This window comes from Netta rufina (assembly GCF_964035555.1).
Source record: "Netta rufina genome assembly, chromosome: 8".
NCBI lineage: Eukaryota > Metazoa > Chordata > Aves > Anseriformes > Anatidae > Netta > Netta rufina.
Window position 1 is genome coordinate 12,171,606 of NC_140131.1, and position 25,339 is coordinate 12,196,944.

At 37.4% G+C, this 25,339-nt stretch overlaps 2 protein-coding genes across 9 annotated transcripts in view; one reads left to right on the top strand and one right to left on the bottom strand.

Annotated features, from left to right (window-relative positions):
• USP33 (ubiquitin specific peptidase 33) overlaps positions 1-24,120 on the bottom strand; it is a 36,788-nt gene extending 12,668 nt beyond the window's left edge. The window contains exons 1-15 of one of the 7 annotated variants that reach the window (XM_084291463.1): positions 23,981-24,120; positions 18,608-18,742; positions 17,536-17,589; positions 15,398-15,460; positions 12,143-12,295; positions 10,749-10,848; positions 9,355-9,424; positions 8,155-8,268; positions 7,299-7,377; positions 4,980-5,400; positions 4,416-4,556; positions 2,732-2,844; positions 949-1,121; positions 744-838; positions 130-163 (exon numbers count right to left, since the gene is read on the bottom strand). In XM_084291463.1, coding sequence (XP_084147589.1) covers positions 130-163; positions 744-838; positions 949-1,121; positions 2,732-2,844; positions 4,416-4,556; positions 4,980-5,400; positions 7,299-7,377; positions 8,155-8,268; positions 9,355-9,424; positions 10,749-10,848; positions 12,143-12,295; positions 15,398-15,460; positions 17,536-17,589; positions 18,608-18,688 — 1,691 coding nt within the window. In that variant the 5' untranslated portion in view covers positions 18,689-18,742; positions 23,981-24,120. Of the gene's footprint in view, positions 1-129; positions 164-743; positions 839-948; positions 1,122-2,731; positions 2,845-4,415; positions 4,557-4,979; positions 5,401-7,298; positions 7,378-8,154; positions 8,269-9,354; positions 9,425-10,748; positions 10,849-12,142; positions 12,296-15,397; positions 15,461-16,284; positions 16,662-17,535; positions 17,590-18,607; positions 18,813-23,574; positions 23,793-23,980 lie in introns of those variants that run through there. The other 6 variants (XM_084291459.1, XM_084291457.1, XM_084291458.1 and 3 more) reach the window with 6 other exon arrangements.
• MIGA1 (mitoguardin 1) overlaps positions 23,929-25,339 on the top strand; it is a 41,035-nt gene continuing 39,624 nt past the window's right edge. Inside the window, exons 1-2 of one of the 2 annotated variants that reach the window (XM_084291464.1) lie at positions 23,929-24,138; positions 24,664-24,837. In XM_084291464.1, the coding sequence (XP_084147590.1) occupies positions 24,739-24,837 (99 nt within the window). In that variant the 5' untranslated portion in view covers positions 23,929-24,138; positions 24,664-24,738. Of the gene's footprint in view, positions 24,139-24,272; positions 24,361-24,663; positions 24,838-25,339 lie in introns of those variants that run through there. The other variant, XM_084291465.1, reaches the window with a different exon arrangement.

Consider the following 25,339-nt stretch of genomic DNA (forward strand, 5'->3'; position numbering starts at 1 on the left):
GCTGCAGCACAAGTTGGTATAAATAGATTAAAAGTACTGTGAAGTATCCAAAGGAAATAAATGTCTCTTGACTAACAGAAACATTAAAGGACTCGAAACAAGAAAACAAACAGATAAAAGCTAGCTTACTTTTTACACCTTCCACAGCTGTACATGTTGTCACCTGCAAATATTGAGAGAAAAAAAGAGCCATTATTCTCTAAATCCAAATGATTATCCTTCAAGCTGAAACACTGGATACATAAAAGTTTCAGGAGAATTTGTCTTTACGTTGCATTTAATGCTTATCTGCAGTAAGAGTATTGGCATAGCAATTAAATTGAGAAGTTCTTTATAATTAAAAGCATGAAACTAAGAAGCACAGAATAGTCTGAAGAGATGATGCGACAGAATTTAAAAGCAAAATAATTTACCATGTCAAAATTTAGGTTTTGAGAACGGCTATTAAACAGTAATTTTTGAAAATTGTGTAAACCTTTAGTTGATACCATTTTGTTACACCAAATTAAGATTCACTTGATATTTCTAAAATCAGCTTTCACAGGCAATTCTGGGCAAAACATTCAGTTGAACAAGAAGCTTACCTTTTTGAAATGAATGATCCCATAAGAGCAAGGAATGACTGTATTATAGGCTAAAAGGTGGCTTCCACTTAATTGCAAAGAATAAAAAGCAAAGAATATGCTAATATTTTTATCATAATAGGAGAAAAAAGCAGCATGTTCATGTAATTAACCTCTTACCCTTGAGCTCATCTCTGGCGAAAAAGGCAGCAAGACAATCTTGTAAGGTTACAACTGGACCCCAAAACCAGCTAGGAACACATGAGACAACAAACCTGAAACATCATTGACAGAAAAGAAAGAAAACCAACAAATGTTCTGCCAGAAGAGCAGAAACTGGAATTTCAAAATAAATAAGTAATAAAACAAGGTAAGTATCATTTACCTTTTGAAATATTCCATAAAAAAAGCTATCCATCCCTGGGGGGCATATGCTTCTCCACATGACCCTGCCTTGACTAGAGATGTCTGATGACTTGCAGAATGGAGTTTAGCAAGATCTTCCTTACCTGGGATTGGTAAGGACAGATCCTGAAAGGTCTCTAGGGTTACAGACAACTGAAGGAGAAAATAAATGGGGAAAAAAAAGTTAAGCATACAGAGAAACAGTGATTTAATTATGTAAATGTTACTAAGTCATTGTACAGTCACTGATCACACTAGATAGCAAGTAAATGACAAGTTCGTTAAAAAATAGGAAGAAAAATAACATTTCAGAGTGAAATTGCACAGTTATAACTGTAACTTTTATTTTTTTTCCCAGCAATTCTTATTCTTCCTAAAAATAAATTTTAAAAAAGCCCTAATATTTTGTCTCAGGCTTCTATTATTCAAGCAAGTGAGTTTCAGAAAGCTTCAGCTCATTGTTTAGACAGTATTTTATTTTGACATTAACTTGACCTGGTGTAACTAGACCTCCTGCAGAAGAGACACAGATGTGCATTTTCTTTCCCCGATTTTGGATTTAGCGATCGCATAGTCACAGAGTTAAAATACCAAGAAAGCGTTAAAAATATATGCAGTTCATGTCGAATTTGCTCACCAGATCACCCCAGAGTCTTGGTATTATTAGAACTAAAACAAGGGAAGCTGTAAGGACATTCAGTTACATCAGAGTGAGGTTTAAACCAAATGTTCATAGAATCATCAGATATCTCGAGTTAGATGGGAACCACAATAGCAACTCAGTTTACATGGACCACCCCAAAAAAATGAAACCACATTTCTGAGAGCACTGTCCAAATGCTTCTTAAGCTCTGTCAGGCTTAGAGCTGTGACCACTGCCCACCGCACTGAGGAGCCTGGTTCTAGTGCCCAGGAAACTTGTCTCAGTGCACAGGTTTGGATACCCAATATTTGGTACTACTGCTTTGAAACTAAAGTGGTCTACTCTACATATACATACATACATATATATATACACACACACACGTATATGTGTATAGAAGTTGTTGTTTCCTTGCTTTTTCATGTTAACATATATATATATTATATAATGTTAACATATATATATATGTATGTGTATATATATATATATATATATATATATATATGTAGAGTAGACCACTACTAATATATAAATATTTTTTTTTTTTCTGCTCTTCCAAATAATTTTATGAGCCAATGTTCTTATAATATACATCTTGCAGTAGAAGACAACTTCAGAAAGCAGTAAGCGATTTAGATCACTTGTAAATATCTTTTTGTGGATTTTGTCAGACATCAATTTTCTTAAGCTCAATCTAACAGATGGGACAGTTAAAGCAATAAGATTGGACTACTGTCTTTTACTTTTCTACGTAACATTTTGTACTTGTGAACTTACCACAATAGCAGGTATGCATTAAGATATAGAGAACATTCTAGAAACTAATCAACCTAAATTAAGTTGCTCAAATTTCTTCCTCCATCCTTGTTGTAAACCAATTCTCAAAGTATTATTTTTAGCTCTGAGGAAGTTTACAGCTCAGTGAAAGAATGTTAGACTAAACACAAGGTGCTGGTAGTAGAAGCCAATAGGATTTAAGAAAATAAGAATGGAACAGCCTTCCCTTCTGACAAAGTCTGCCTAAAGAGAATAAAATTACTATAAAACGACTATGTCTATAAAGCTATAGCTATTTGTACTGGAAAAAAATTAAAGAATAGAACTTCCCCTCCTTACTTACCCTATCACAAGTCAAACACTGTACTGAGCTTATTATAGTCCCATCGAATATATCAGAGATAACACTCCTGTACTTCTTGCGCTTCTTCCTTTTTGGTGATGACACAGTTGAAACTGTAAGAGGACAGACATACAATGCTGAAATTAATGTAAGATACAGTGGATTCTGCTTTCCTTTGACTTTGAATAATACAATTAGAGATAACATAGTTAGGAGTAGATTATGGGCCAGGGCCCCATTTCTGTTTACTAAATATTTATTATTATTCACAGGAACAGATTACTGCTTCTACCAGGCAATCCTTGTAAAATCCTTGTACTCAAGCGCTAAGAATCATAAAATGGTTTGGACTGAAAGGAACGTCAAACACCATCTTGTTTCAACCCTCCTGCCATGGTTGCTCATAGCCCATTCCAACCTGGCCTTCAACACCTCCAGGGATAGGGCATCCACAACTTCTCTGGGCAACCTGCTCCAGTGCCCCACCACCTTCATAGTAAAATGGCTTCTCCATTACTCACATAGCCAGTTCTACTGCATACATGTAGAACCTCAATACAGAATTTCCCTCAATACTCAATTCCTTTCTGCAACTTGCATCCATTTCCATTTGCTGCACAGCCTCAAGAGCAGTCTGTCTCTACCTTCTATACAACCACCCTATTAAATGCCAAATGACAACAGCAGCTCCACTTTAGCCTTTCCTTCTCCAGGATGAACAAACCCCGAGCTCTCGGCCTTCCGCATCAAAGCCTTCCTCCACTTAGTATCACCCAGAACCTAGGGAAACCAAAACTGGAGACAGTGCTATAGAGGCAGTCTCATAACTGCTGAACAAATGGACCATGGAGGTGATGGGAATCGATTCAAATCCACCAAATTATGATCATTCAACATCAATGCTAAAACATTAAAAGGATAAAAGAGAACACTTTCAGGATTTATCCTGGACAGTTGGTTGAATGAAAGAGGATCACACTATTGAAGTTGTTGTTTGCTTGCTTTTTAATGTTAACCTTAAAAAATGTTTCAGAACTTGAACTTTTATTAAAATGCTCTACTGTTAGATGAATAAAGCCAAAAATTCATATGCTGTGCCTTGTGTTCTAGAGCTGCACTAATGCTGCCAAAACAAATACGCTACACTACAGAAACAGTAGCAACTGGAAAGCAACATGTACAAGTATGTGTACATATGGATCCTTAAGTCTTAGAAAAAGGTTGAACTAATGAAACTTCTGAAGAACCACTGCATCTTCTCTGAAAAGTATTAGTTTTTATTTCCTTCTGCGGATATTGACATCTCCTATACTTTGCTCTCTCCAAACCACTGCAATTGATAAACTTGTCTAGAAGCATTATTATTCCATCATCCCAAAGCAGAGACAATTATCATTAGTGCTTCCAAATAAAGAAACTATCAAAATTTTACAGAAGTAAAAGGAGTCTTATTATATGTCAAGCTTATATAACGCTTCCTCTCTCCACTACGGAAAGGAGAAAAAACACAACCCCACTACCTCTACAAACAACAACAATGCATTGCTATGCTAGTGTGAAATCAGAGTAAATCGTCCAAGTCTGGAAGTCAGCTGTAAAGGTACAAGAGACAGCAAAATGAAAACTGTAAAATGGACAAATTCAGTGCCAGGAGGGAGGAAAAAAAAAAAAAGAGGACACAGACCTTTTTTGTGGACTGGTGTCAATGAAGCGCATGACGAGCATAATTTTGGAGGAATGTTCGATAAGCGGGTGTTCATCCCTTCATTTGATGATGGGGTTTGGACTCCAGATACGTCATTCATGTGGACATCATTGATGTACTCTGCAATTAAGATTTGCATTATTTCACAAATTCTGGCAAAAAAAAAGTTACTGCAGAATGAACTGACACAATGGGTATGTAATTTATCTAACTATACTGTCAAGTCACTGGACATTTAGGAATGAAAGATGATTTTAATTCAAGCGTTTTTTAAGTTAAAAGCAAAACCAAAAAAAAAAAATCCACTCTTTTGTTCTAAAACCTTACCAAGTACATATTTTTAGCTTTCCAGGGGAATTCATACTGGATTCAGAGCACTTAAACTGAAAAAAAAATAAATTAAGAAAGCGCAATGTTTACAAATAGATCCAGTCACCCTGCTTGACCTATACCTCCCTATTGTGTTCTACAACCCATTTCCATCTGCACCAGTATTTCACCTAAGCATCTGAGTATATCAATTGCACATTAGTACCGTATTACCTGAGAATCTGCTATGTATCTGTACTTTGACAGTTCCTGGATTATTTAAGAATTCAGTTGTTTCTGAAGCAGCGTTTATGTCTTTTTCCAAGTCTTCCATAGAACTTGCTCGGTTAAGCTTGTTGCTTGGTATTTTTTCTTTCTGCCAGTCTTTGGATGTGATTGAGTTGTTCTCATCATCCTGTATTAACATGGTTGTCTCTGCAGGATCCTCTAGAACAGGTTTGAAAATAGCCTCGTTTTCTGTTTTATCAGGATTACCACAGGATTCACAAGACTGAAAGGCTACATCTGACTGGCTGTTGTCTACTTCCATACTCTCTTCAACACTCATAGGCTGTGCATCTTCCAATTCTACAACAGGTTCTTTAAGTTCTTCATGAAGCAAATCCATCAGACAACGCAAAAATTCTTGTGCATCCTAGGATTTTAAACAAGGTTTACAATATTATTCCATTATGTTTAGAAAATATTAAAGTTGTATCAGGACAGGATATGATAACTAGAACATAACTGAAAGCTGGCCTAAAAAAAAAAAAAAAAAAAAGAATAAAGTAAATTCCTCTATCTAGGTCTAAAGTCCAAAAGAAATTTGATTTCCAGATCACATATTTGTTTCTTGCATCCATTTCTTGCACATCACAAGGAATCTTATCATACAAGTAAATGCCTTCAAAACGCTTCAATTCCCAGAAAGCTTATTTCAACAACTTTAACAAAAATATTGGATTGTGGATTGCATATATGATGAATGTAACTCAACTACCAGCAGTGTGGTCAGCCTCCAGCTTTACTGGCAATGCAACATTTTAGGACAGTTTTTTAAAACCTTATGCAGCACCTTCAGTAAAGCAATTAGAGCTTTACTTTCATTGGGCACAGAAGTACTTTATTAAAATGTATTATGGTCTATAGCACATCTTTCCAATTGCATCAAACCGTCAACAAGATACTAATTTTAATTCTCAAGTCTGGAAAGTCAAAAACTATCAGTGTTTCCACATGAAGCTGTCAAATATTACCACAAGTCTAGACCACATTTAGAAATATTATTTTAAAAGCCACCCAATATTAAAATCCATGCACCGGCTTAGTGCATGGACCAGAAAACATTCTTTTCACAGAGTTTTGGTATAAAGCATATTTTGTTAGTTTTTAAAAATTACAGCTGTTAGATTTGATTTTGGGTAATGAAGAAAAACCTAGTATACCTACTTCTGGTAATCCTTTCTATTAGAAAAGGAGACTAAAAGCTTTAGATACAGATTAAATGATACACATTTTTCCTTTAGCAAAATAATTCCTTCTTCCCTCCAGAAGATTGGATGTGGCTGTCCAACTTGTGAGGCTGTGCAACAGGATAGTGCTGGTCATGTAAGACCTGCCTTGTTTTAATTGTTGCCATGAAACCTACTAAAAATAAAACTACAGCATGAGCGACACAGAACCTAGAAATGTCTCATTAAGTGTTACTATGCATGGAAAGATATTCTCCTCAGTGTTCAAAGCTGCAAGAACCAAGCATCCATATAGATCCCTTTAAGTTATCAGGGCTGATGATTTTCTACCTTTCCAGAAATTCATGCAACTCTTAATAAATTTAAAAACATTTTAACTAAGAGATTACTCTTTAAACATTTACTTTAAAGCCACGTGCAGCAGTTGAACATCAGAATGCGTTTTAAACCTCTGTTCCACAAATATCAAACACAGTAAAGCAAAATTCCTTTGAGTAAGAGCAGGCTCCTGAAATCCAATGAATATTTTTAGCAGGCTTTTCTAATTACAGGGGTTACGTTTCTCCTCTATTAAAAGCTTTTGGATTAAAGTACTGCAAACTGTATCAGTGCAGCATGAAACTGTCCGGACAATCATCTGAAAAATGCTTTTATTACATAATAATACGTGACTACTTAAGAGGTTACCAACATACAGTTCCCACAACGATGCTTATGAAATAACCGTGTTTTTTAAGGCTACCAAATGAAAATTGGTAATTTAAGTTCACAAAGACTGTGAACTTAAAAAAAAAAAAAAAAAAAAAAGTAACGTGCACATTAATCATTTTTGAACACTGAAAAAAAGAATTTATTCTCAAAATTCAAGAGCCTTTAAATAATTCAATACAAACTTAAAAGCTGACTTAAATGTTGATGTTTCTGTTTCAGATTACTGATATTTGAAGCATATAAATGGAAGTTTGTTTTTAATTTGCTTTAAATAATATAGGAAGTATGATATTTTAAACTCTCAATTCAAAAAATATAACCTTATGGCCTTATGGCTTTGGCAGATTTAAAACACATGAGGAAGTTTTACCTGTTGAGAGTAGCCTCGAAAAGTTGGATTAACACTTTTAATTCCTTGAAATAAACCAGTTGGAACAACAGAACCTGGCCTAAAAAAAAAGTTTCAAATACATAAAACATGTTAAATAAAACAGTATGCATTTAAGTGAAATTTTCCCTATTTACTGGAATCATAACTTTACCTGCAACTGACCTACAACACATCTAACCAATAATATTAATATTAAGCAAAGATATGCTGGTATTCATTTACCTATCCAAAACAAAATGTGATCTGACAGAAATAAAGACTATATCAGACCTTGTACACTATATTTCTAGTGTACTATATATAATCAGATGATGAATCAGACATATTCCTGGTACTACGCATGGTTACTATTTCTTTAACAGTTTATGTATATCTTGAAATATTATCTTAGAGATAGAAATTCTATGGCAGGAAATAAAAGCAACTGAAAAATCATTGATGTAGATTCAAGATACGGGATAAAGGACATTCTAGATGTTTTGAAACAACTACATGAAACATTCTAGATGTATTTCTGACAGATACAAACTTACTTTTAAAAGCTCAATGCTACTTTCTACAGTGTTTATCAACTTTCTTGCCAGATCTTTGTTACTGTGAATAACATTGGGTTTTTTTGGCCTATCATTAGTAGATATTGAAACGAGATAGCTGTAAGGAAAGTAAACATCCTGCAAGTTAGACTTTCTTGTTTTAGGAAAGCAATTCTGTGATAACCACCCCCCCCCACACACACACACACCAAAAAAAATAATTAGACACTATGGATAGACTAATCCATCATTTATGACTCCAGAACGTATTTATAGTTATAGTCACCAAAATGATACAATACCTGCTTTTGTGCCAGAGCTCCGTCATAAGCTTGAGGTAACTTTTACAAATTGCTGGTTTCTTATCTGTTCGGACTAGGCCCCCACAGTCAAGAAAAAAGTGTGTCAAAGGTGGGCTGATTAAAAAGAAGGAAATAATATTTTTGTCATGTTGTTAAAATACAAAAAGTAACTCCACATTTCGTACAAGGTCATTAAAAAAGAATAACACTATTATGTAATTGAACAATTCCATTTCCTACATTCTTTAAATGTTTAGCCAAGCACTTCCTAACAGGACAACTTCAGCAGCACAGCAACATTGCTATTCCAATGTATTCTGACATTTATTAAGAGCACCAGAATTGTCCAATGGTATTCAAATACAAAGTAACTGTTACTAGTCATAGAAGACATACATGTATACCACTACAGCAACCATCACCATAGGCCTAGTCCACAAATAACATCTTAAATCTTTTCTCTAACACCCAGTATTGCCACGCGGTTTGTAGTTAAATATTGTAGGATCACAGAATGCTTTGGGTTGAAAGGGACTTTTCATTTGTTTTCAAGCCCTGCCAAGGGCGGGAACCCCTCCTGCTAGACCTGTCTGCCCCAAACCCCATCTAACCTGATGTAAAACACCTTCAGGGATGAGGCACTGTACCAGTATTTTTACCAGCCTAACCATTCCTAGTGCAAGAAACTTCAGAGTTGGTTAGTGTTTCTCTCTTCAGCGTTTATAGATTTCTTTTATCAACTGGTATCCCAATAGGATGAGAAGACTGTGTTCTAGCCATTCCAACGATGATTTCTCATTGGATGTCCCAGACATGTTGTTTGTAACCAACAAATTGGACCTTTTGATATTAACATAATAATAAACCCTAATCGTAAAATGAGATGTGTTTCCTCGGATTTCTTCTATAGAAGGAAACAAATTTATAGCTTTTGTTAGATTTTCTTCTAATTTCTAGAACTGCATATATTCTCATTTAGGACAGTAAGGAATTGAAAACAGGGTAAAAACTGCCTAGCCTGTATACCATAACACTGTTTTTTTCTATCAGTGACACAATTGCTTGTAGCATGCAAGATTGAGAATTAACAAATACATGTTGTCTTCCACTGTAGTCCAGCCCAAGGTCTTTAAGTCAATCTTGAGGAAAAAATACATGTGCAAGCAAATATAAAATATTATTTACATCCATTTTCCTTACCAGTTGGAAAGAGCTTGTAAAGCTGCATTCATGTAACAAGTGTTACCAATATTTTTCAATCCTGTTAGACCTGAAAAATATAATGGATATTCCGCAAGTCTGTTTTCCAGCCTGGAGTGTTGCAAATAAATTTTTTGAAGGGACTTCTTTCCTCATTAAGATATATTCCAGTGATTGATTCAATAAATACATTTAAAAAGACTTCTAAATTTGAGAACGAAATTTAAACGGAGCTGAAGAGTTTCACGTTTGAGAAACGTATGAACATGGTCACATCAATACTACTGGGAACTATAACATTGTGTTGGGTCTGTCTGGGCTGGAGTCACCTTTCCCTGCAGCAGCCCACACAACAGCAGCCCAACATAGAAGTTCTACTTTTATATTACTTCCATAAAATTTACTTTTCCAAAAATATTTATAGGACAATAAGAAACACAAATAATACATTTTGGTAGGAAAAACTAACTGGGAATAAAACACATGATTTAATGATTTAAGGGCAGATGGCAAATCAGTGTGGTGGTGATATATCTATAAAGACTGTGCCAGACAACAGAAGGGGCGAAACAGGTTTTTTGGCCAATGCCAGGAGACTTAGGGGTGAGAACACTGGTAGCAGATGAGTAAAGGAGAAATAAGATCCATAAATTAGAATAACTTCACTGACAGAAAACAAACTGCCTTCACATATGCATTGGCATGTCAAAAATAAAACTTTAACAGTCTGCTGGTCTAAAATTCCTTAGAAAATGGCAGTTAGAAATAATTTTCCTTTCTAACAAATACATATATCCTTTCGGAAATGATTAATACCAGTTTGAGGTTTCTAAGAGATAATCAAGATGTTCTCTTAGGAAAATTAAACACTAAAGCTTCTCTTTTTGGAGTTTCACCCACGCTGATTTTTATCTTTCCACTAGCTGTATGTTAGTGGTGGTGTAACCTTTTATATCTGCAGGTTTAGCAGTGCATGAAATTACTGAGGAGAAAAAAGAACTAACAACAAAAAAACAAACCTGTAAGCTACAGGCTCAGAAAAAAGTTAGCCGAATTGCAGAAAAGCATTCAAACCAAGAACCTTTTAGGTTAGACAGGAGAAAATATTAGAACAGATTTAATAAAAAACTACTCTTACCAGAGTGTCTAAAACACCAGCTACATTAAACATTACTCCAACATTCTTTCTTATTTTTGTTGCTACTTTCACAGGTATATTACATATATCACCACAGCCTCTGCTCTGAAGATAGGTAAAGATTGCTGCATTTAAGGTGAAACTGAAAATAAAGATCTTAGTTGGAGCAGAACAGGAAACAGTTCTAATTAGAACTAATATATAGCTGGACACATGCGATAAAGGGCATTAAAGTGCTAGATTTTGATTTTATTACCTCTAGTCTTTAACTCATCTTCTTCCACTTCTATATCTAGGTCATCAAATACAGCTGCTAATGGAGTCTTCAGTGTGGGAATACTGGGTATTTTAAAATCCTTTTAAGGAGAAAAAAAACATGTATTTACTTCTATTTATCATTTTTCTTCTTAAGCATATTTTCACCAACTGGGAACTACAGATGATGCAAATGCATTTTGAAATCTCACTGCATTTTGAAATCTCATTTAAAGTGAGAATATCCAGATTCCACAGCCACCCTGATAAAAGTTTACCCAGAAAAAACACGCCCATGTTTTTAGATTACCAGTGACAACACTGATATGATTTTATGACAAGAAATGAAGAATCAAAACAAAGCAATGCAAAACAAAGCATTTCATTCATTTGGATAATAATCAGTTAGCCAGCACTGAAATGCTAACACAGCAGTCATCACATAAAAGTTACTATGTGTGGTTTTGATATGCCACCAGATGGCTCACTACATTTAATGAAGACAAATGAAGTTGCTGAAACAAAATGTACAAATAAAGAAAAAGAATACATGTATTAGGCAAACACTCTTTGACAAGCTCTTTTTGCGAGCACAGAAACAAGAATTCCACACAAAACATGAAACAGACTTTTTAAGTTCTTCTGATTTTTCTGTATGTTATACTCATTTCTCTGGAAGATTAAAACAGGTTAATTGTAATAGAATACAAGCTCAGAAGTCTGAACCGAGCTTTACATCAAGTCAACAGAACTTCTGGTTAACAGACACTAGAAAAAATAATCCAATTGTACTATTCTAATTGAGGTGCTGGTGTGTATTGAAAAAAAAACTGTTAATCTTTCTGTACAACTTCAATTTTCAAAAATAAATTAAAAACGTACACAACCTGTGCATCATCTTTCCTATAGCTCTGTTCCCCAAGGACAACATTATTAGAAATGCTGCACTGGTACTTGTGTCAATTTTAACTGAGTTACCTGTCAGTTTTATGTAAGTACATTAAAAAGGTAAGAATTAATGCCTTTTTTTCCAGTTACATGCATCGTACTGAACATTTATGCTTTTAAAAGATTTTCAAGAGCTCACAGAACAGGTAGCACAGGTGAACTATCCCCCATTTTCTAGCCTTAAATTTAACCCTGTACAATTTCTGTATCTTACAGATTACTGCTGATTAACAAACAATTAGACACTAGGATGAAAACAACATTCTTAGCATGGAGTAAAGAGATTGAACATACAAGATGGGCACTGTCTCTTCAAAGAAATTGTATAAAAACAGAAAAGTGAGTAGAAACAACATTCACAAGAAAAAGGAAAAGTCAATGCCTCAATTATTAGAAGACAAAGTTTATTGCAAAGCTACAGCTGTGCTTCATTGGGTTAAAAAATACCTGTATGCTATTTTCTTGTGTTTGTTGAGACAGTCTTGCATTTGGTAGTGGAGAATGAGATCCTAATTTTCTATCCAGAAATACTTCCTTACTACAGGCGTAACACCAAACACGGAGTGTAGTAAGGTTGACAGTTAGACAGTGTTTTGTCTCCTAAAGGATGATAAAAAACAAGATTATGATTCAGAAGCACAGAATAATTAAATACTGGCACATGCAAGGTAGAATAGGAGTATTAAAATGTTGGATCTTTCAACAATGAAATAAATATGTACATTAAAATATTTAAAAACAACAATTTGGTTAGTGAAATTTTAGTGTAAACCGCACAACACGTTTTTAGTATAAGTCACACTAGCAACAACATACAATCAAAATTTAAGCCACCGTCATATCTGACATACTTGTGTTATAAAAATAAAAAGACACTGTCATGGTTTTAGCTAGGAAAAAGCTAATTTTCCTCCTAGTGGTATGGTGCTGTTTTGGATTTAGGATGAGAATAACATCGAAAACACGCTGACGTTTTAATTGTTGCAGAGCAGTGCTTACACTGAGCCATGGACTTTTCAGCTTCTCACACCACCCTGCCAGTGAGGAGGCTAAGGGTGCACCAGGAGGTGGGAGGGGACAGAACCAGGAGAGCTGACTCAAACTGGCCACAGGGATGTCCCACGCCATGTGATGTCATACCAAGTAATTAATATGGGGTGGCTGGCCAAGGTAGGGGGCAGACTACTGCTCAGGGATGGGTTGGGCATCAGTCAGCAGGTATCAAGCGGCTGTGTTGTACATCAACTTGTTTTGTACACATATTAATAATTTATTTCCCTTTTCTGTCCCATTAAACTGTCCTTATCTCAACCCACAAGCTTTTACTCCCCCTGACCTGATTCTTCTCCCCCATCCTACTGGGAGAGTGGGGGGTGAGCAAGTGGTTGTGTTGTGCTGAGCTGCCTTCAGGGTTAAACCACAACTGACATTGTGGTGGAAAGTTAAAATTCACAATAAAGCTACCTTCAGTATCTGCTGTTAGTCACAATGGCAGCCTCCTCCTATACAGTAAGGACAGTGTTTCATTCTACCAGTTTGCTGTACGAATTTCACGTTGCTGGCCATTGAACAATCAAATAGAAGATAATACAAGATTCTTAGGTCAGTTATAAGAGCTGCTCATACCAAAGCAAACATTCATTCTAGACTCAATTAGTTCTCTCGTTGACAGCTTCACATTATGCAGCAACATAAAAATTTGACAGATGGAGCATATTTTATGTTTCTAACCTTCACCTTTCTTTTGTTGACCTCTTTTCTTACTGTAAGATCATGCAAACAGCTGCTATTAAACTCGAGATATTTTCACCACACTTTCCTGTATCTCTTCCTTACACGGTAGCACTGGACATCTTTATAGATGAGAGATTTGCTAGAAATTGGGAAAATAATACTGCTGCAGGATGTCTGAGTTCCAAGTTCCCTCATTTAATAAGGTCTTGTAAAAGAATAATGCTTTTAATACAAAGTGTGGGCTGTAGTTTCATTAAGAAGCCCTCCCACCATCAAAACTTATCAGAAACATCACAGTAAGTAAGTATCCTAGAATATTTTAAACATAAGAATATGCTTGATCTTGCAGCTTCTGTTGCACAAGCATTTAGAAGTCTCCAGGGTTTAATAATTTTCACAAAGTGGAGACAATGAACACAATTATTTGCAGTATAGGAAGTCTTGCTGATGGAAACTTGTGAGAACTCAAATGATTCCCATCAACCTTGTCTCTGTCATTCTAATCAGTTAAGGATTATCACATAAGAAAAAAAACAAACACACAAAGATCAAATAAAGGTAACCACTAAATACTTGAGATAGCAAATTAGGAAAGCTTGTATCCTGAAGAGGGCTTAAAGAGGGCCAAAAATTAAAATTAAATCAATGAGAAAAATCAAGACAAGGATGTCACTGCCACCAAGTAAAGCCATCTATTCCCTTTCTGTTTGTTACCTTGTAATTACTTAACATTGCTAAAACAGCATGTGAAACAGGGATAAGCTACAATAGAAAGCCAGAAGGTGTAAAATTATAGGCAAGAAATTCAGGGACCATCTGTTACCCAATTGCACTACAAGTGGCCCCTTTATATAACTACTGTAAAGGCTTTAGAACCATGAATAAGCTTAAATAGCTAGTTAAAAATGCACATTTATATAGATTTATATTAATTTAATATTGATTTATATAAATATGCACTAGGTCCTGCTTTAGGAGTGGTGGTAAAATGCAAAGTGAATTCCTTGTAGAACTATATTATGTCCTATTTGTTCATTAACGTTCACCAGCTGGGGATGAGGATTGTTTACTTTGGTTTTCTTTTTCTTTTTTTTAAATTATTATTATTTTTAAGGACCAAAAATAGCTCAGTGTGGAGTCTTCAATATATTTTCTATGAAATTTCTATTGGATTTTTTCTTATTCCAATTAATTATAAATTAGTGGCAAGAATTTCATCAGAAAGCCGGTGATTCTGGAAATATTTGTTAAGAAAGAATGATGCAGCTTATTTCTGTCATTTTGGCAACTGTTCCAGTTGTACATGTGTGTGCATTGAAGAGACAGTAAATTTAAGATCCAAACAGATGCACTCAAGCTGACCACCCTTGACAGAACTTGGTGTGCTGGTGAATACAGTGCATGCATGCCATTGCTCCTCCCAAGCTGAATTCAAAATCAAGACTTGGCACGAAAGGATACGTTTACCTTGGCTTACAGGGCTTTTATCTGCAGCCACCAGAACAGTAACCATAATACAGAAACAAAGCACCTGTTTCTGGTAATTTACAATTTTTAATTCCTATCTTCTACTCTCCATCTTCTTTAATACAACTTTCCTCCTCTTACCCATTAGGCAGCCATAATCCCAAATTAAACTTTTATGCTGTACTTCAACCTAAGTACAGTCTTGTCTATGGATCTTGAAAATCATTTTTATTATTATTATTTTTCTTTAATTTTCACCATGGTCCTTTAAGAAGCACTGGTGTCAGAATTACATAAATAATTATGCAACTGCACAAAGACTCTAAACTCACATGTCCCTAAGCCAGTAAGACTTGCTTCTGTAAGAGAAAAACTAAAACAAAGAACCAAACTGCCAAACAGATATACTAACAGATTATTGGCTTTGCTACACAGAATCAAAGAGTTCTGTAGTTCTACTTCACTGTTTCTAACTGCTGTATTACTAGCAAATATACATACCTGGGAATGGATTGTACTGTGATCGACATGGGATTCACCGCAGCCAACATATGTACATCTGTTCTGTTGAGCAAGACATGAAGAAGCATACAGAATTAAAACATGGTGTCAAACAGGTTTACAGAACAGGAACATACTGCCAGCCCCTTTTAAATTCACTTATATTTCAAACTTGCAGGTTCCTACACAAACCAAGAGACATGCACAGTAAGTGTTAAATATCACCTAAAGCAAAGTAAGAATGCTGCAAGATTTAACTCAACTCCTTTCACTGGTAGACAGTGTTAGACAGTACTCCTGGAATATACAGGTGTTTCGGGTCTTTTTTTGACATTTTTGTTCAGATTCAAGTCTCTCTCTCTCTCTCTCTATATATATATATATATTTACAACTCGTGATTTGGTAGAGATTGTGGCAGAAACCATGAAGTTAGCTCAGTGTCTAAAATTCCAAATTACGAAAGACTTAAAGGCATTTTTGAATAAATGTGTCATGCTTCATGTCCCTATCTACTATGCCTCTTGCTTATAGTATTACTTCAGTATTTTTTTTAACCTTTAAATAAAGCTTTCCAGCACTATATGGTTAATAACTTACTAAATTTTAATTAAAAGATGCAAAGTAATTGCTGATTTTAATCGTGCTAATTACAAAACATATTTGGCTGAGTTGAGTATGCAATCTTGCAGCTGCCAATCTTCAAGCAATTTTCAGTAATTCCTCATTTGCATGAGCCAAGACAATCCTGTAAGAAGGTACAGCATGTTATCTGTATAACACTAAGCATGTTAATTTACAGTTGCAGCTGGACACAGAGTCGATTTTCTATATTAAATAATCACAGATATTGGTTAAGTTACAGATAGTTAACATGCTGGGATCTCACCATGTGCTGGCTGTTTTTCTATGCACAAAAGGTGAAGGCAAGATGCCAATTCATCCAAGAGGAGATGTAGCACAGCATGACACTTTAAGTGTCCTACTGTAATTAGAAAACTCTCCTATGGAAAATGTTGTATGAAATTAAGTTTTTCAAAAACAGTCCAAGAGTTCTAAGTGAGAAATAAAAATAAAAATAATAATAAAAAAGCTTTAAGCTCCACAGCGCTTCTCCACCTGCCAGGTTCATGCATGCCTCAACACCTCTTCCTACTTCTCTTGTTATTCCCCAAAGAGTTTTTACATTTAATTAAACTTCAAGCAACCTCAGAAAAAGACATTAAACAACAGCTGTTTCCCCCTTATCTTTTATTGATAATGGGATCAAAATAATCTCTTAACTGTTACAATAATGCACTTTAAAGGAAATCAGCAATGCAGATTTTTGAAAGTACTCATACACACACCTACAAATTTGCATCTCAGCCTAGAGATCCTCCTGATAGGACTTAAATTTATTCTGCCAAGAAACAAAGCCAAGCCTATAGAGCAGAATCTCAACCTTTGAAAAGAGCTCTGTTTAAAAAATTCAAGACATTTTAAAAAATAATCTGCTGCATACTTCCCTGTTGGTATCATAGATCAATCTAAAGTAGTAGTATTTTTTTTTTTTTTAATACATTTTTTCTTTGTAGACAGCAAGAAGACTAAGGCAATTACACTTTTAAGAATGAACTGTACACAGGGTAAAGACTACAAAACTCCGAAGTTTGAATAATGTTTCAATTTTTTTTTTTTTAGTTATTTTGCCTACAAATAATAAAAAAAAAAGTATATATTATTATACTCTTAAGAAGTCACCATTTACTGCTAGATGTTTATACTACAAATTTTAAAGCAGGCTTAAAAGAAATAACTTAATTCAGGAATGATACATTATCTTAAAATCTACAGACCTAGGAAAAAGATTAAAAAATTCTTAGAAGCTGTAAAACAAGAACCCTTAACATGTCAGCTTATTATCCAAAGAACTCATTTTAAACATAATATTCTTAAACTACAAGAAATATGTACCTGATAGAAGATAAAACATTTTAGAAATAAAAAATTGCATGAGAGGTTTTACTTCAAATTAATTGTAAGTTATTATTTAAAAAGAACATAATTATAGTTGTTTCTTTCAACAACAACAACAAATAAATTACTTCCAACTTCTATTCGCAGTTTACTAAAACAGGACTTCAGCAGAACAACTTACCTCTAAGCATGCCCAAAGGTTGGGTCCTCTAACTTTACAGTCCTGACAAGTGCCCTGTTAAATTAAATGCACAGGCAAAGGATTATTTCACTTACTTTCATCAGTAAACCACAACCTCAAGATAAAACGAGAAAAAATACTGTAAAAAACAACTATCAACTGAAAAATTTAAGACAAAAATGAATGTGTTGATACTAACTCAATTTTTGTTTCATTTCACATGATTTTAAGCTTTGTGTATTTTTTTCTAGTAAAATCTAAGATCTCTGAGATTCTTAAAAGAAAAAAAATCTGAAGCTATTTTATGTCACATTACCATCAAAAACCTCAAAACTAGTCTTGTCTACCAATCTAACAAAGAGAAATGAAAACAATAGGATCTCTAACAACTGCATGCTCCATAAAATCATCACTACCTGCAAAGATTTACAAAAGAAGATACAACACTAGGAGAATGGCATTCTCCTCAGCAGCAAATCAACTGCTGCACTTTCAAATAAAAAAAAAAATTAGTACCATGGACAGAAAAAGGTTGACTTTTCACCACATCCCAGCTACTAAAATGGGTTACAAAAATCCTTTGTATCATTTATTAATACTAGATGGAAAGCAAGAGTTCAGATAAGGACAGGTTCTCAACCTGTGACTCCTCTACCAGAAAGTGAACTGTGATCCAACAAAATCTTAAGCATAAATTTATTTTTTACAGCTTCCACTTGAAGTCCAGTCATAGTATATTACTTTCACATTCTAATCAACTAACAGCCAAAATTACAAAGTCTGAAAATAAGTTCTGCTTAGTGTTATGCTATCTCTTTTAAGTGATATTAAAGTAACATTTGCTTTGGAACACACTGCTGGGAAAGGTACTCTTAAGTATTAAGTATGGCAAATGAGGTTTTCAGCTTCAAAGCCCATAGTCCTTCCAATACTTTGTTTGAACATTACTACTGCAGTGCAGTAAGTTTTATCCTATGTTCAACACATCTTGTGCATAGCGATACATGACAAGGTATGCAGCTAAAGTAAGTGATCACAATTAATTAGTTAGAAGGAAGGAGCTACAACTTACATGAGATTTCTGTATCAATTCCTCTTTTGTTATCTCACCCACTGATTCCAAGTGGGGGCAGTTGCTGCTGAGTGATGACATTTCAGAAGCTGTATTTTCCGAGATCCTGCAGCTGGAATTTCCAAGACCAAGAAGCTGCTTTTCAACAGAAGTAAGAGTAAGTAAAATCCTATTCCTTGCAGTAGGCAGCAGAAGTCGATATCCACTACACAAAATACACATAGCCTTTACAAGAATGTGTCATTTTTAAGTAAGTTAAAATAAATACCTTAAGGGTAAGGGAATCCAATAGTTTAAATTAAATACAGCGGAGATCTAAAATGCATTCCTCTATTTTCTGACTTCTAGGGCACCAAACAACAGAATCCTGAATGGAGCAAAGCCAGTTGGACTGATTTATCTTCGTGGCCTCTACCATGGCACCCAAAAGTAAAAAATAAAACAATTCTAAAAATACGTTTTCTAAACTCTACCCAGAACTGGTGGTAGCTTGGCTTGTACATTCTGGAAACAGTCATTACGCAACACTGGTGAAACGTGCTGAAGCCACGTGATTCACTTGCCATGGGAGAATTGAACCTTATCTTGGTTTTATTTATTTACAAAAAAATCATTCTAGATACCAGCACATTATATATCAAAAGCAAATGAGCTTGTAACTCCCATGTAGTACTGATGACTCAGCAAGTTTCTCTCATTTGAGTTCTCTCTATTCATCCAGGGTTTCTGATGTGGACACAGACTTATTAGAAACACGGAATGCTAAATCCAACCCTTTTGTGATTATTATTTTGACAGCTGCACAGATAGAGTTGATACTTTACGAAAGCAAAATAAAAAAAAAAAACAGAACTTTGTAACATTACTTTCACGTAGGTACTCCAATTGACTCTCACTCCGGTTTTGTCGCTGAAGAATTACTACTGAGACATCAATCTCTCAAGCCCAAGGAGTCTTAAAGTTTCTTTGCCCACTTACTTACCTAGCCAATCTAGCTTTCATTTGTCAACACATGCAACTGAGCTTCCAGCCTAACTTAATGATGCACTTTTCTCAACCTGCTTGCAGCCTTTGGCACTGTTACTGACATCTCTTTCCACTTCTCGTTTGCTCTAGCAGTTTTATGTCCATTTCTTCATGGGCCTATGGATCACACAGCATCAGCAATCCCTATGTTGAATATTAACTTGGGGCTTTGGCATACAGTGGGGGCACAAAACCTTGCCTAGTAGGCATCTCCTACATGCTGCCTAGTAAACACATTTTTTTTTTTTTTTTTTTATCTTTAACCTGGTCTTTATTTCTATCGTCTTGCAATAAGAACCCTCTGTCAGGGTCGTTTCAGTTCCATTTGACTATCAGAGATTTTTTTAAATGTGTGCACGTGTATGCAAATGCACATGTGTGTACACCTTTTTAACGTGTGCATGTGCACCTGTATAAACATGGTATTACATATATTATTCCTATAAAAATAGGATATAACATTATTGTATATTTATTGTATGCGTATATATATGCATATATGCACATACTAAATATATTTTATAGATATACAATTAATATATAACATACTCAAGTATGCATGTATATCTTTCAGTCTTTTTGTATCTCACTTTAAGAGCTTTACAATAAAATACTTGAGATCTAAGCTCACATGGCTAGAAATACAACAGCAAATTAATAACTTGGGATTTTTTTCATAATGAGGTCTAAATCCTCTTTCCTGGAACAACGAAAAGACTTTTAAAAAGCATTAGTCTTAAATATAAGCTGCAGCTGGAGAAATATTTCCTCAGTTCAGTATCTATTTGCAGTATTGCTGAAAGACTTCATGTATGAAAATAACAGTTTTTCAGGCAAAAAGTCCTAAACTTTCTGTCATATTGGAAATTCTGGTTTGAACTGTAAAACTCCTTTCCAGAACAGAAACATAAACGCACACTTCATCTTGCACATTTTGCGACATCTATGAAACATTAAAAATGGACAAATGAGTTTTGATTAAAGACCTAACTTAAAAGATCTCAGTGTGAATTAATGCTGACTTAACACCAATGCTTTAGGAAGACTGGTATAATGGCTTAGGAAAGCTTTAAGCTTAATTACTTTATGGAAATAAATTTCCAAATGAATTATCCCAAGCAATATAAAGCTATGAACGAAAGATAAACTTCACTGCATACTACCAGATTTTTAATAGCTATTTCTCACAACTGGAACTGCAAAACCAACACGAACACAAACTCAAGAGTTCTGCTCACTGCAGATTGCCTCTTGGTGCAGTCCCCATCTGCATCCCTCTTCTAATAATAATCATCTGAAAGACCAAAGCACATCGACACACGTGTCCCTACAGACATGTTCCCTACTGCTTTCCATGTGGAAAGCGTCCCTAGCAGAACTCTAGTGCATGTTACAACTTCTGTAGGTGACATCATATGGGCACAGCAAAATGAATGGGCTTTCAGCTTCTGTTGTCAAACTTCTTCAACCCGCACCTGCCTTCCATGCTGTAGCAACTGCATAAGTCACTGCAGAGGAAGAGCCTTGGTAGCTTAACATACCTAGGCTGCTATAACCTACTTTGTAAAATTTTCCACTGAAATCTTAAACTGTACAATTGAATTCCAACCCACGATTCATCCTTCATCTCTCAAAGCACTAGCGATCCCTGGGCAGCCCCTCCCTCGCTCGCTGCCCTCCCTCCATTTCACCACTTCTTAATTCATCCGAAGACTACCAATTTCCCTCTACTAATGCATCTCATCACACCTGCTTTTCCACCAATTCTGCGTTGTGTTGACCTCATCTGAAAGTTGCTTCTTCACATAAGAAGCAATAAACTTCATTACAATATTCCCCATACATTTGGGAGGGAACTTTGAAGTCCATTCCTAGGTCTCCACCATTCTATTGAAAGGTTTGTTTCAGTCCACCTCTTCTCAGTCCCACCATACAGTATCATACTGCATCATTCCATGAACTGAATCATTTAATGATCAAAAGAAGTTTTTTGTTTACCACATGCAGCGTGAGACATACAAAAAATATATCTTCCCCCCTTTCATACTTTGCATTCACTATGAAAAAACTGGCTCATGTGAGCCATCAGAGAAGTATGAACAATATTTTAAAGCTTGATGACCAGCTCACCATTCATCATGCATCAGACTTCCACACCATCATAAGACGTATGTGGTGCCTACCACAAAAGGCCCATCATACACACAAAAATATCCCAATCACTAGGAGTTCAAGTAACCTTGAAAGCTTTTCAAGGCTCATACTGGGAGCTTAATATTTCCAAAACAAACACGACATATTTTAAATTCTCTCAAAATTTTTGGCATTGAAGCTGAAATTAATGTTTCCATCAACCTAATCATAGCAGTTAGCATTTCAACAGATGTTGAAATAAACAAACCTCTACCTGTATTCCACTGATGTCCTTAAACAGGGAGACATTTTATCAGATCGTTTTACAGGGTTGCTCCCACACACCTGAATACTTGCCCTATGAACAAGTCTAAATGAACTACTTAGAGATCAAAAAATAATTATAAAAAACTAACCTTATATAAAACTAATCTTACATAAAACTCCAGTTAAATACAATGTAAATTCTAACCTTTGTAAATACAAAACTAGAATTCACTTGCAGACCATTGGTGGAAGATTTTAAGAATAAAGCAGCTATTCTGAAGACAACAGTTGCCTGAAGCAGTAATTTGTATCTTCATTATAGGCTTTTATTATTTTGACTGTACAGCTATGAATAACAGCATATGTAACCAGTGAGCACTAAGCTCAGCGTTCTCATTTGCATTCACAATTATTTTGCTAGTGGTGCACTGAAACAATCGCATTTGTTTTCTTTCTCAACAACAATAAAAAATAATGACATAGAATTTTGTACTTGATTGTTTAATTACTTAAAATCGTGAAGAGCTTCGGAGCTTCCAGTAATTCATTATCATATAGACATTTTTCACACTTCAGTAAAAAACAGCAGAGCTCACTGCTAACACGTCCAATGAAGCTATCACCTTTAACGTATGTATTCAAATTACTAAGGTACATGCTACTTTCTAAAGAATTCTTTGCCAATATCACTTCACAATAACCATGTCTGTGAATCAATTTCTAATTTACCATTACCAAACTTGAGAACAGTCCTCCTGTGCCAATAAGTCCAATCAGAGGGAATACTAACCTGAACTTCACACACTAAGTTCTTTTTTGCTCTATTACCCAGTAGACGTTTTCTGCTTGGTCTTTGCATTTGGGCAACAAGAACTATCCACCCAAGCGAGAAGCAATGTTATTAAGCCACTTCCATTAGATTTTCCCCCTCTTATTAAGTATTGCTTCCTAAGCAGACCTTAGGAAAATGGTTGAGTTGACAGCCTGTCCGCTTACTGGGTCAGACAGCGTTTATTTTATATTGCCTCTAGGGCACGGCGCCTGCCTGTTCACTTCTTCCTTCCACAGCACTACGCCTGACCTTGTAACCCATCAGCTGTCCTTTACGCATCTGAGGAGGCTTCCTTAGCTCAGGCCTGCAGCCAGGAAGGAGAAGCCCACGGCGATTTTCCCCTGGGCGTCACGCCAGGCTTCTTCCCCCTCTTCCATCCCTCGGCCGCGACGATCGATCCTCGCAGACAGCCTCACGGCAGCACCAGCATTTCGCGGAGAAACCACGGCCCCTGGGAACCTCCTCCTACCTGCCGTGCCACCGCCGCCGCTTCAGCAGACGTTCCCGGAGAGGGACTCGACCCTCCCCTTAGGGCCGGGCAGGCCCCGGCCACAGCCCCCAACCCACACAGCCCGAGCCCCCGCAGCCCCCGGCCCCGCCCCGGCCGCCCCGAGCCCCCCCGGACTTTGCGACCGGCCGCAGACCGCGGCCGCCCCATTCCTGCCACCCCCCGCCTCACGGCCGCCTTCCTCCCCCTCCTCCTCCTCACCGGCAGGATGCGGCCGTGCTCGGAGCCCGCAGCTCAGCCGGGCCGCGGCGAGCCCTGCGGCTCACGCGGAGGGCAGAACGGAGCCCAGCCCAGCCCAGCCCAGGAGGACAGCGCAGGGACCGCTCCCCTGCCAGCCAGGAGCCCCGGCGGAGGACGGGCGCAGCCGGCCCGCGGCGGCACCTCCCTCTCTCCCCTCACCGGCCGCGCCTGCGGCACCCCCGGCCGCGCCCCGCACAAAGATGGCCGCGCGGGGCCTCCGCGCCGCTCACGTGAGCGCCGCCCCACACCAAGATGGCGGCCGCAGAGTCTCGCCCCGCCTTGCCCGGCCGCCAGCCGCGGGGGCTGCCCCGCGGGAGGATGGCGGCGGCGGGCGGGTGACGGAGCGGCTCGCCTCACCTCGTCTCACCTCATCAGGCGGCCGCTGCCTCCTGGCAGCCCACAGCGGTTCCTCGCTGGCCCGGAAGCGGATCCCCGCCCGCCTCCTAGCGGCAGCCGGGGCGGGGACGGAGCCGCCCGTGAGGGGCCGTGCCTGCTGCCCGCGGTGCCCGCCCCGGTGCCCGGCAGGTAACGGCGGGTGGCGGGGGCAGCTAACGGGGGGGCGGCGGGCGGGCGGCGAGGCGTGGGATCCGGCCCCTGGGCGAGCCGAGCCGAGCCGCAGGGGTGCGGGAGCTCGGACAGCGCTGGCCCTCGGTCCCCGACACGGGGGAGAGCTCGGCACGGGGCTCCGGGAGGGGGCTGCGGCGGGGCGGGGTCCGCAGCCCCTGCGAGGCCGGGCGTCGGCTGAAGGTTTAACATCAGAGTTGTTTTGTGTGTGATTTATCGGATGTGAGAAGCGAGCTGTCAGACAGCGAAAGCAGAGCGATGGCTCTTGTCAGACACACGCGGGTCTCCACACAGGGCAGTTGAGATGAGCGAGGCCTAAGCTGAGCCAGCACATTTGCTGTCTTCTCATTAAACGCAAATCTCATCTCTGGTCACAGACATCAATCAAACAAGTCAGCTACCTGTTACGTAAGGGTTTCAAGTCTGTAGAAGAAAGCCATCTTCGCCTTGTATTACATAATTGAGTATGTATCCTTCATTTGACAGCCCGTTCCAGAGGCCATCTGGGACTCATGTTTTCAAGATAGATCCACTGAATGAGGTTATGGGAGAGAAGGAGCCATGTCAGAAGAAGCTGTTACTGAGGCACGGTTTTCTCTGAAGACGGTAGCTTTTCGGGCATTTCATCTTCCCCTTTCTTGGTATTATTCTTTTATACAGGTAATATATATGTTCTGTGAGTATTGCAACTTATGATATACTTTTAAAGTTTAATTGTAATGTTCTTTTTTTTCAGAGCTTAATGTAAACTAAATTTGTAAGGATTTTTGTTTATTTAGAGCTGCAAGCTAAAAGTGTTTCTGTTGACAGTTCATCATCGGATATCAACATCATATGGTGATTTATTTTGTTGGTATTATAGGCTAGTTTTCACTATATAAGTAGCAATGTGATAGCAGTCAAATCTGGCTGAAGAGTATGTTATTATTTGTTAGGCTGGAAAGCTGTAAGTATTGTGATGCTGACACTCCCTGTCTGCAGGGAATTACAAGATTCTTCCCTAGAGCACTGTCATGACAAAGGCAAAGAAGAGTTGCTGTAATTGTGTTGCCTGTAACTACATGAGTGATAAGCGGTAGAGCTAAATATGTCTGAATTACTTAAGAAAACACTAAAGCCGCAGTCATGTGTCTCAGATAATAAATTTCTTGAACAGTGAACC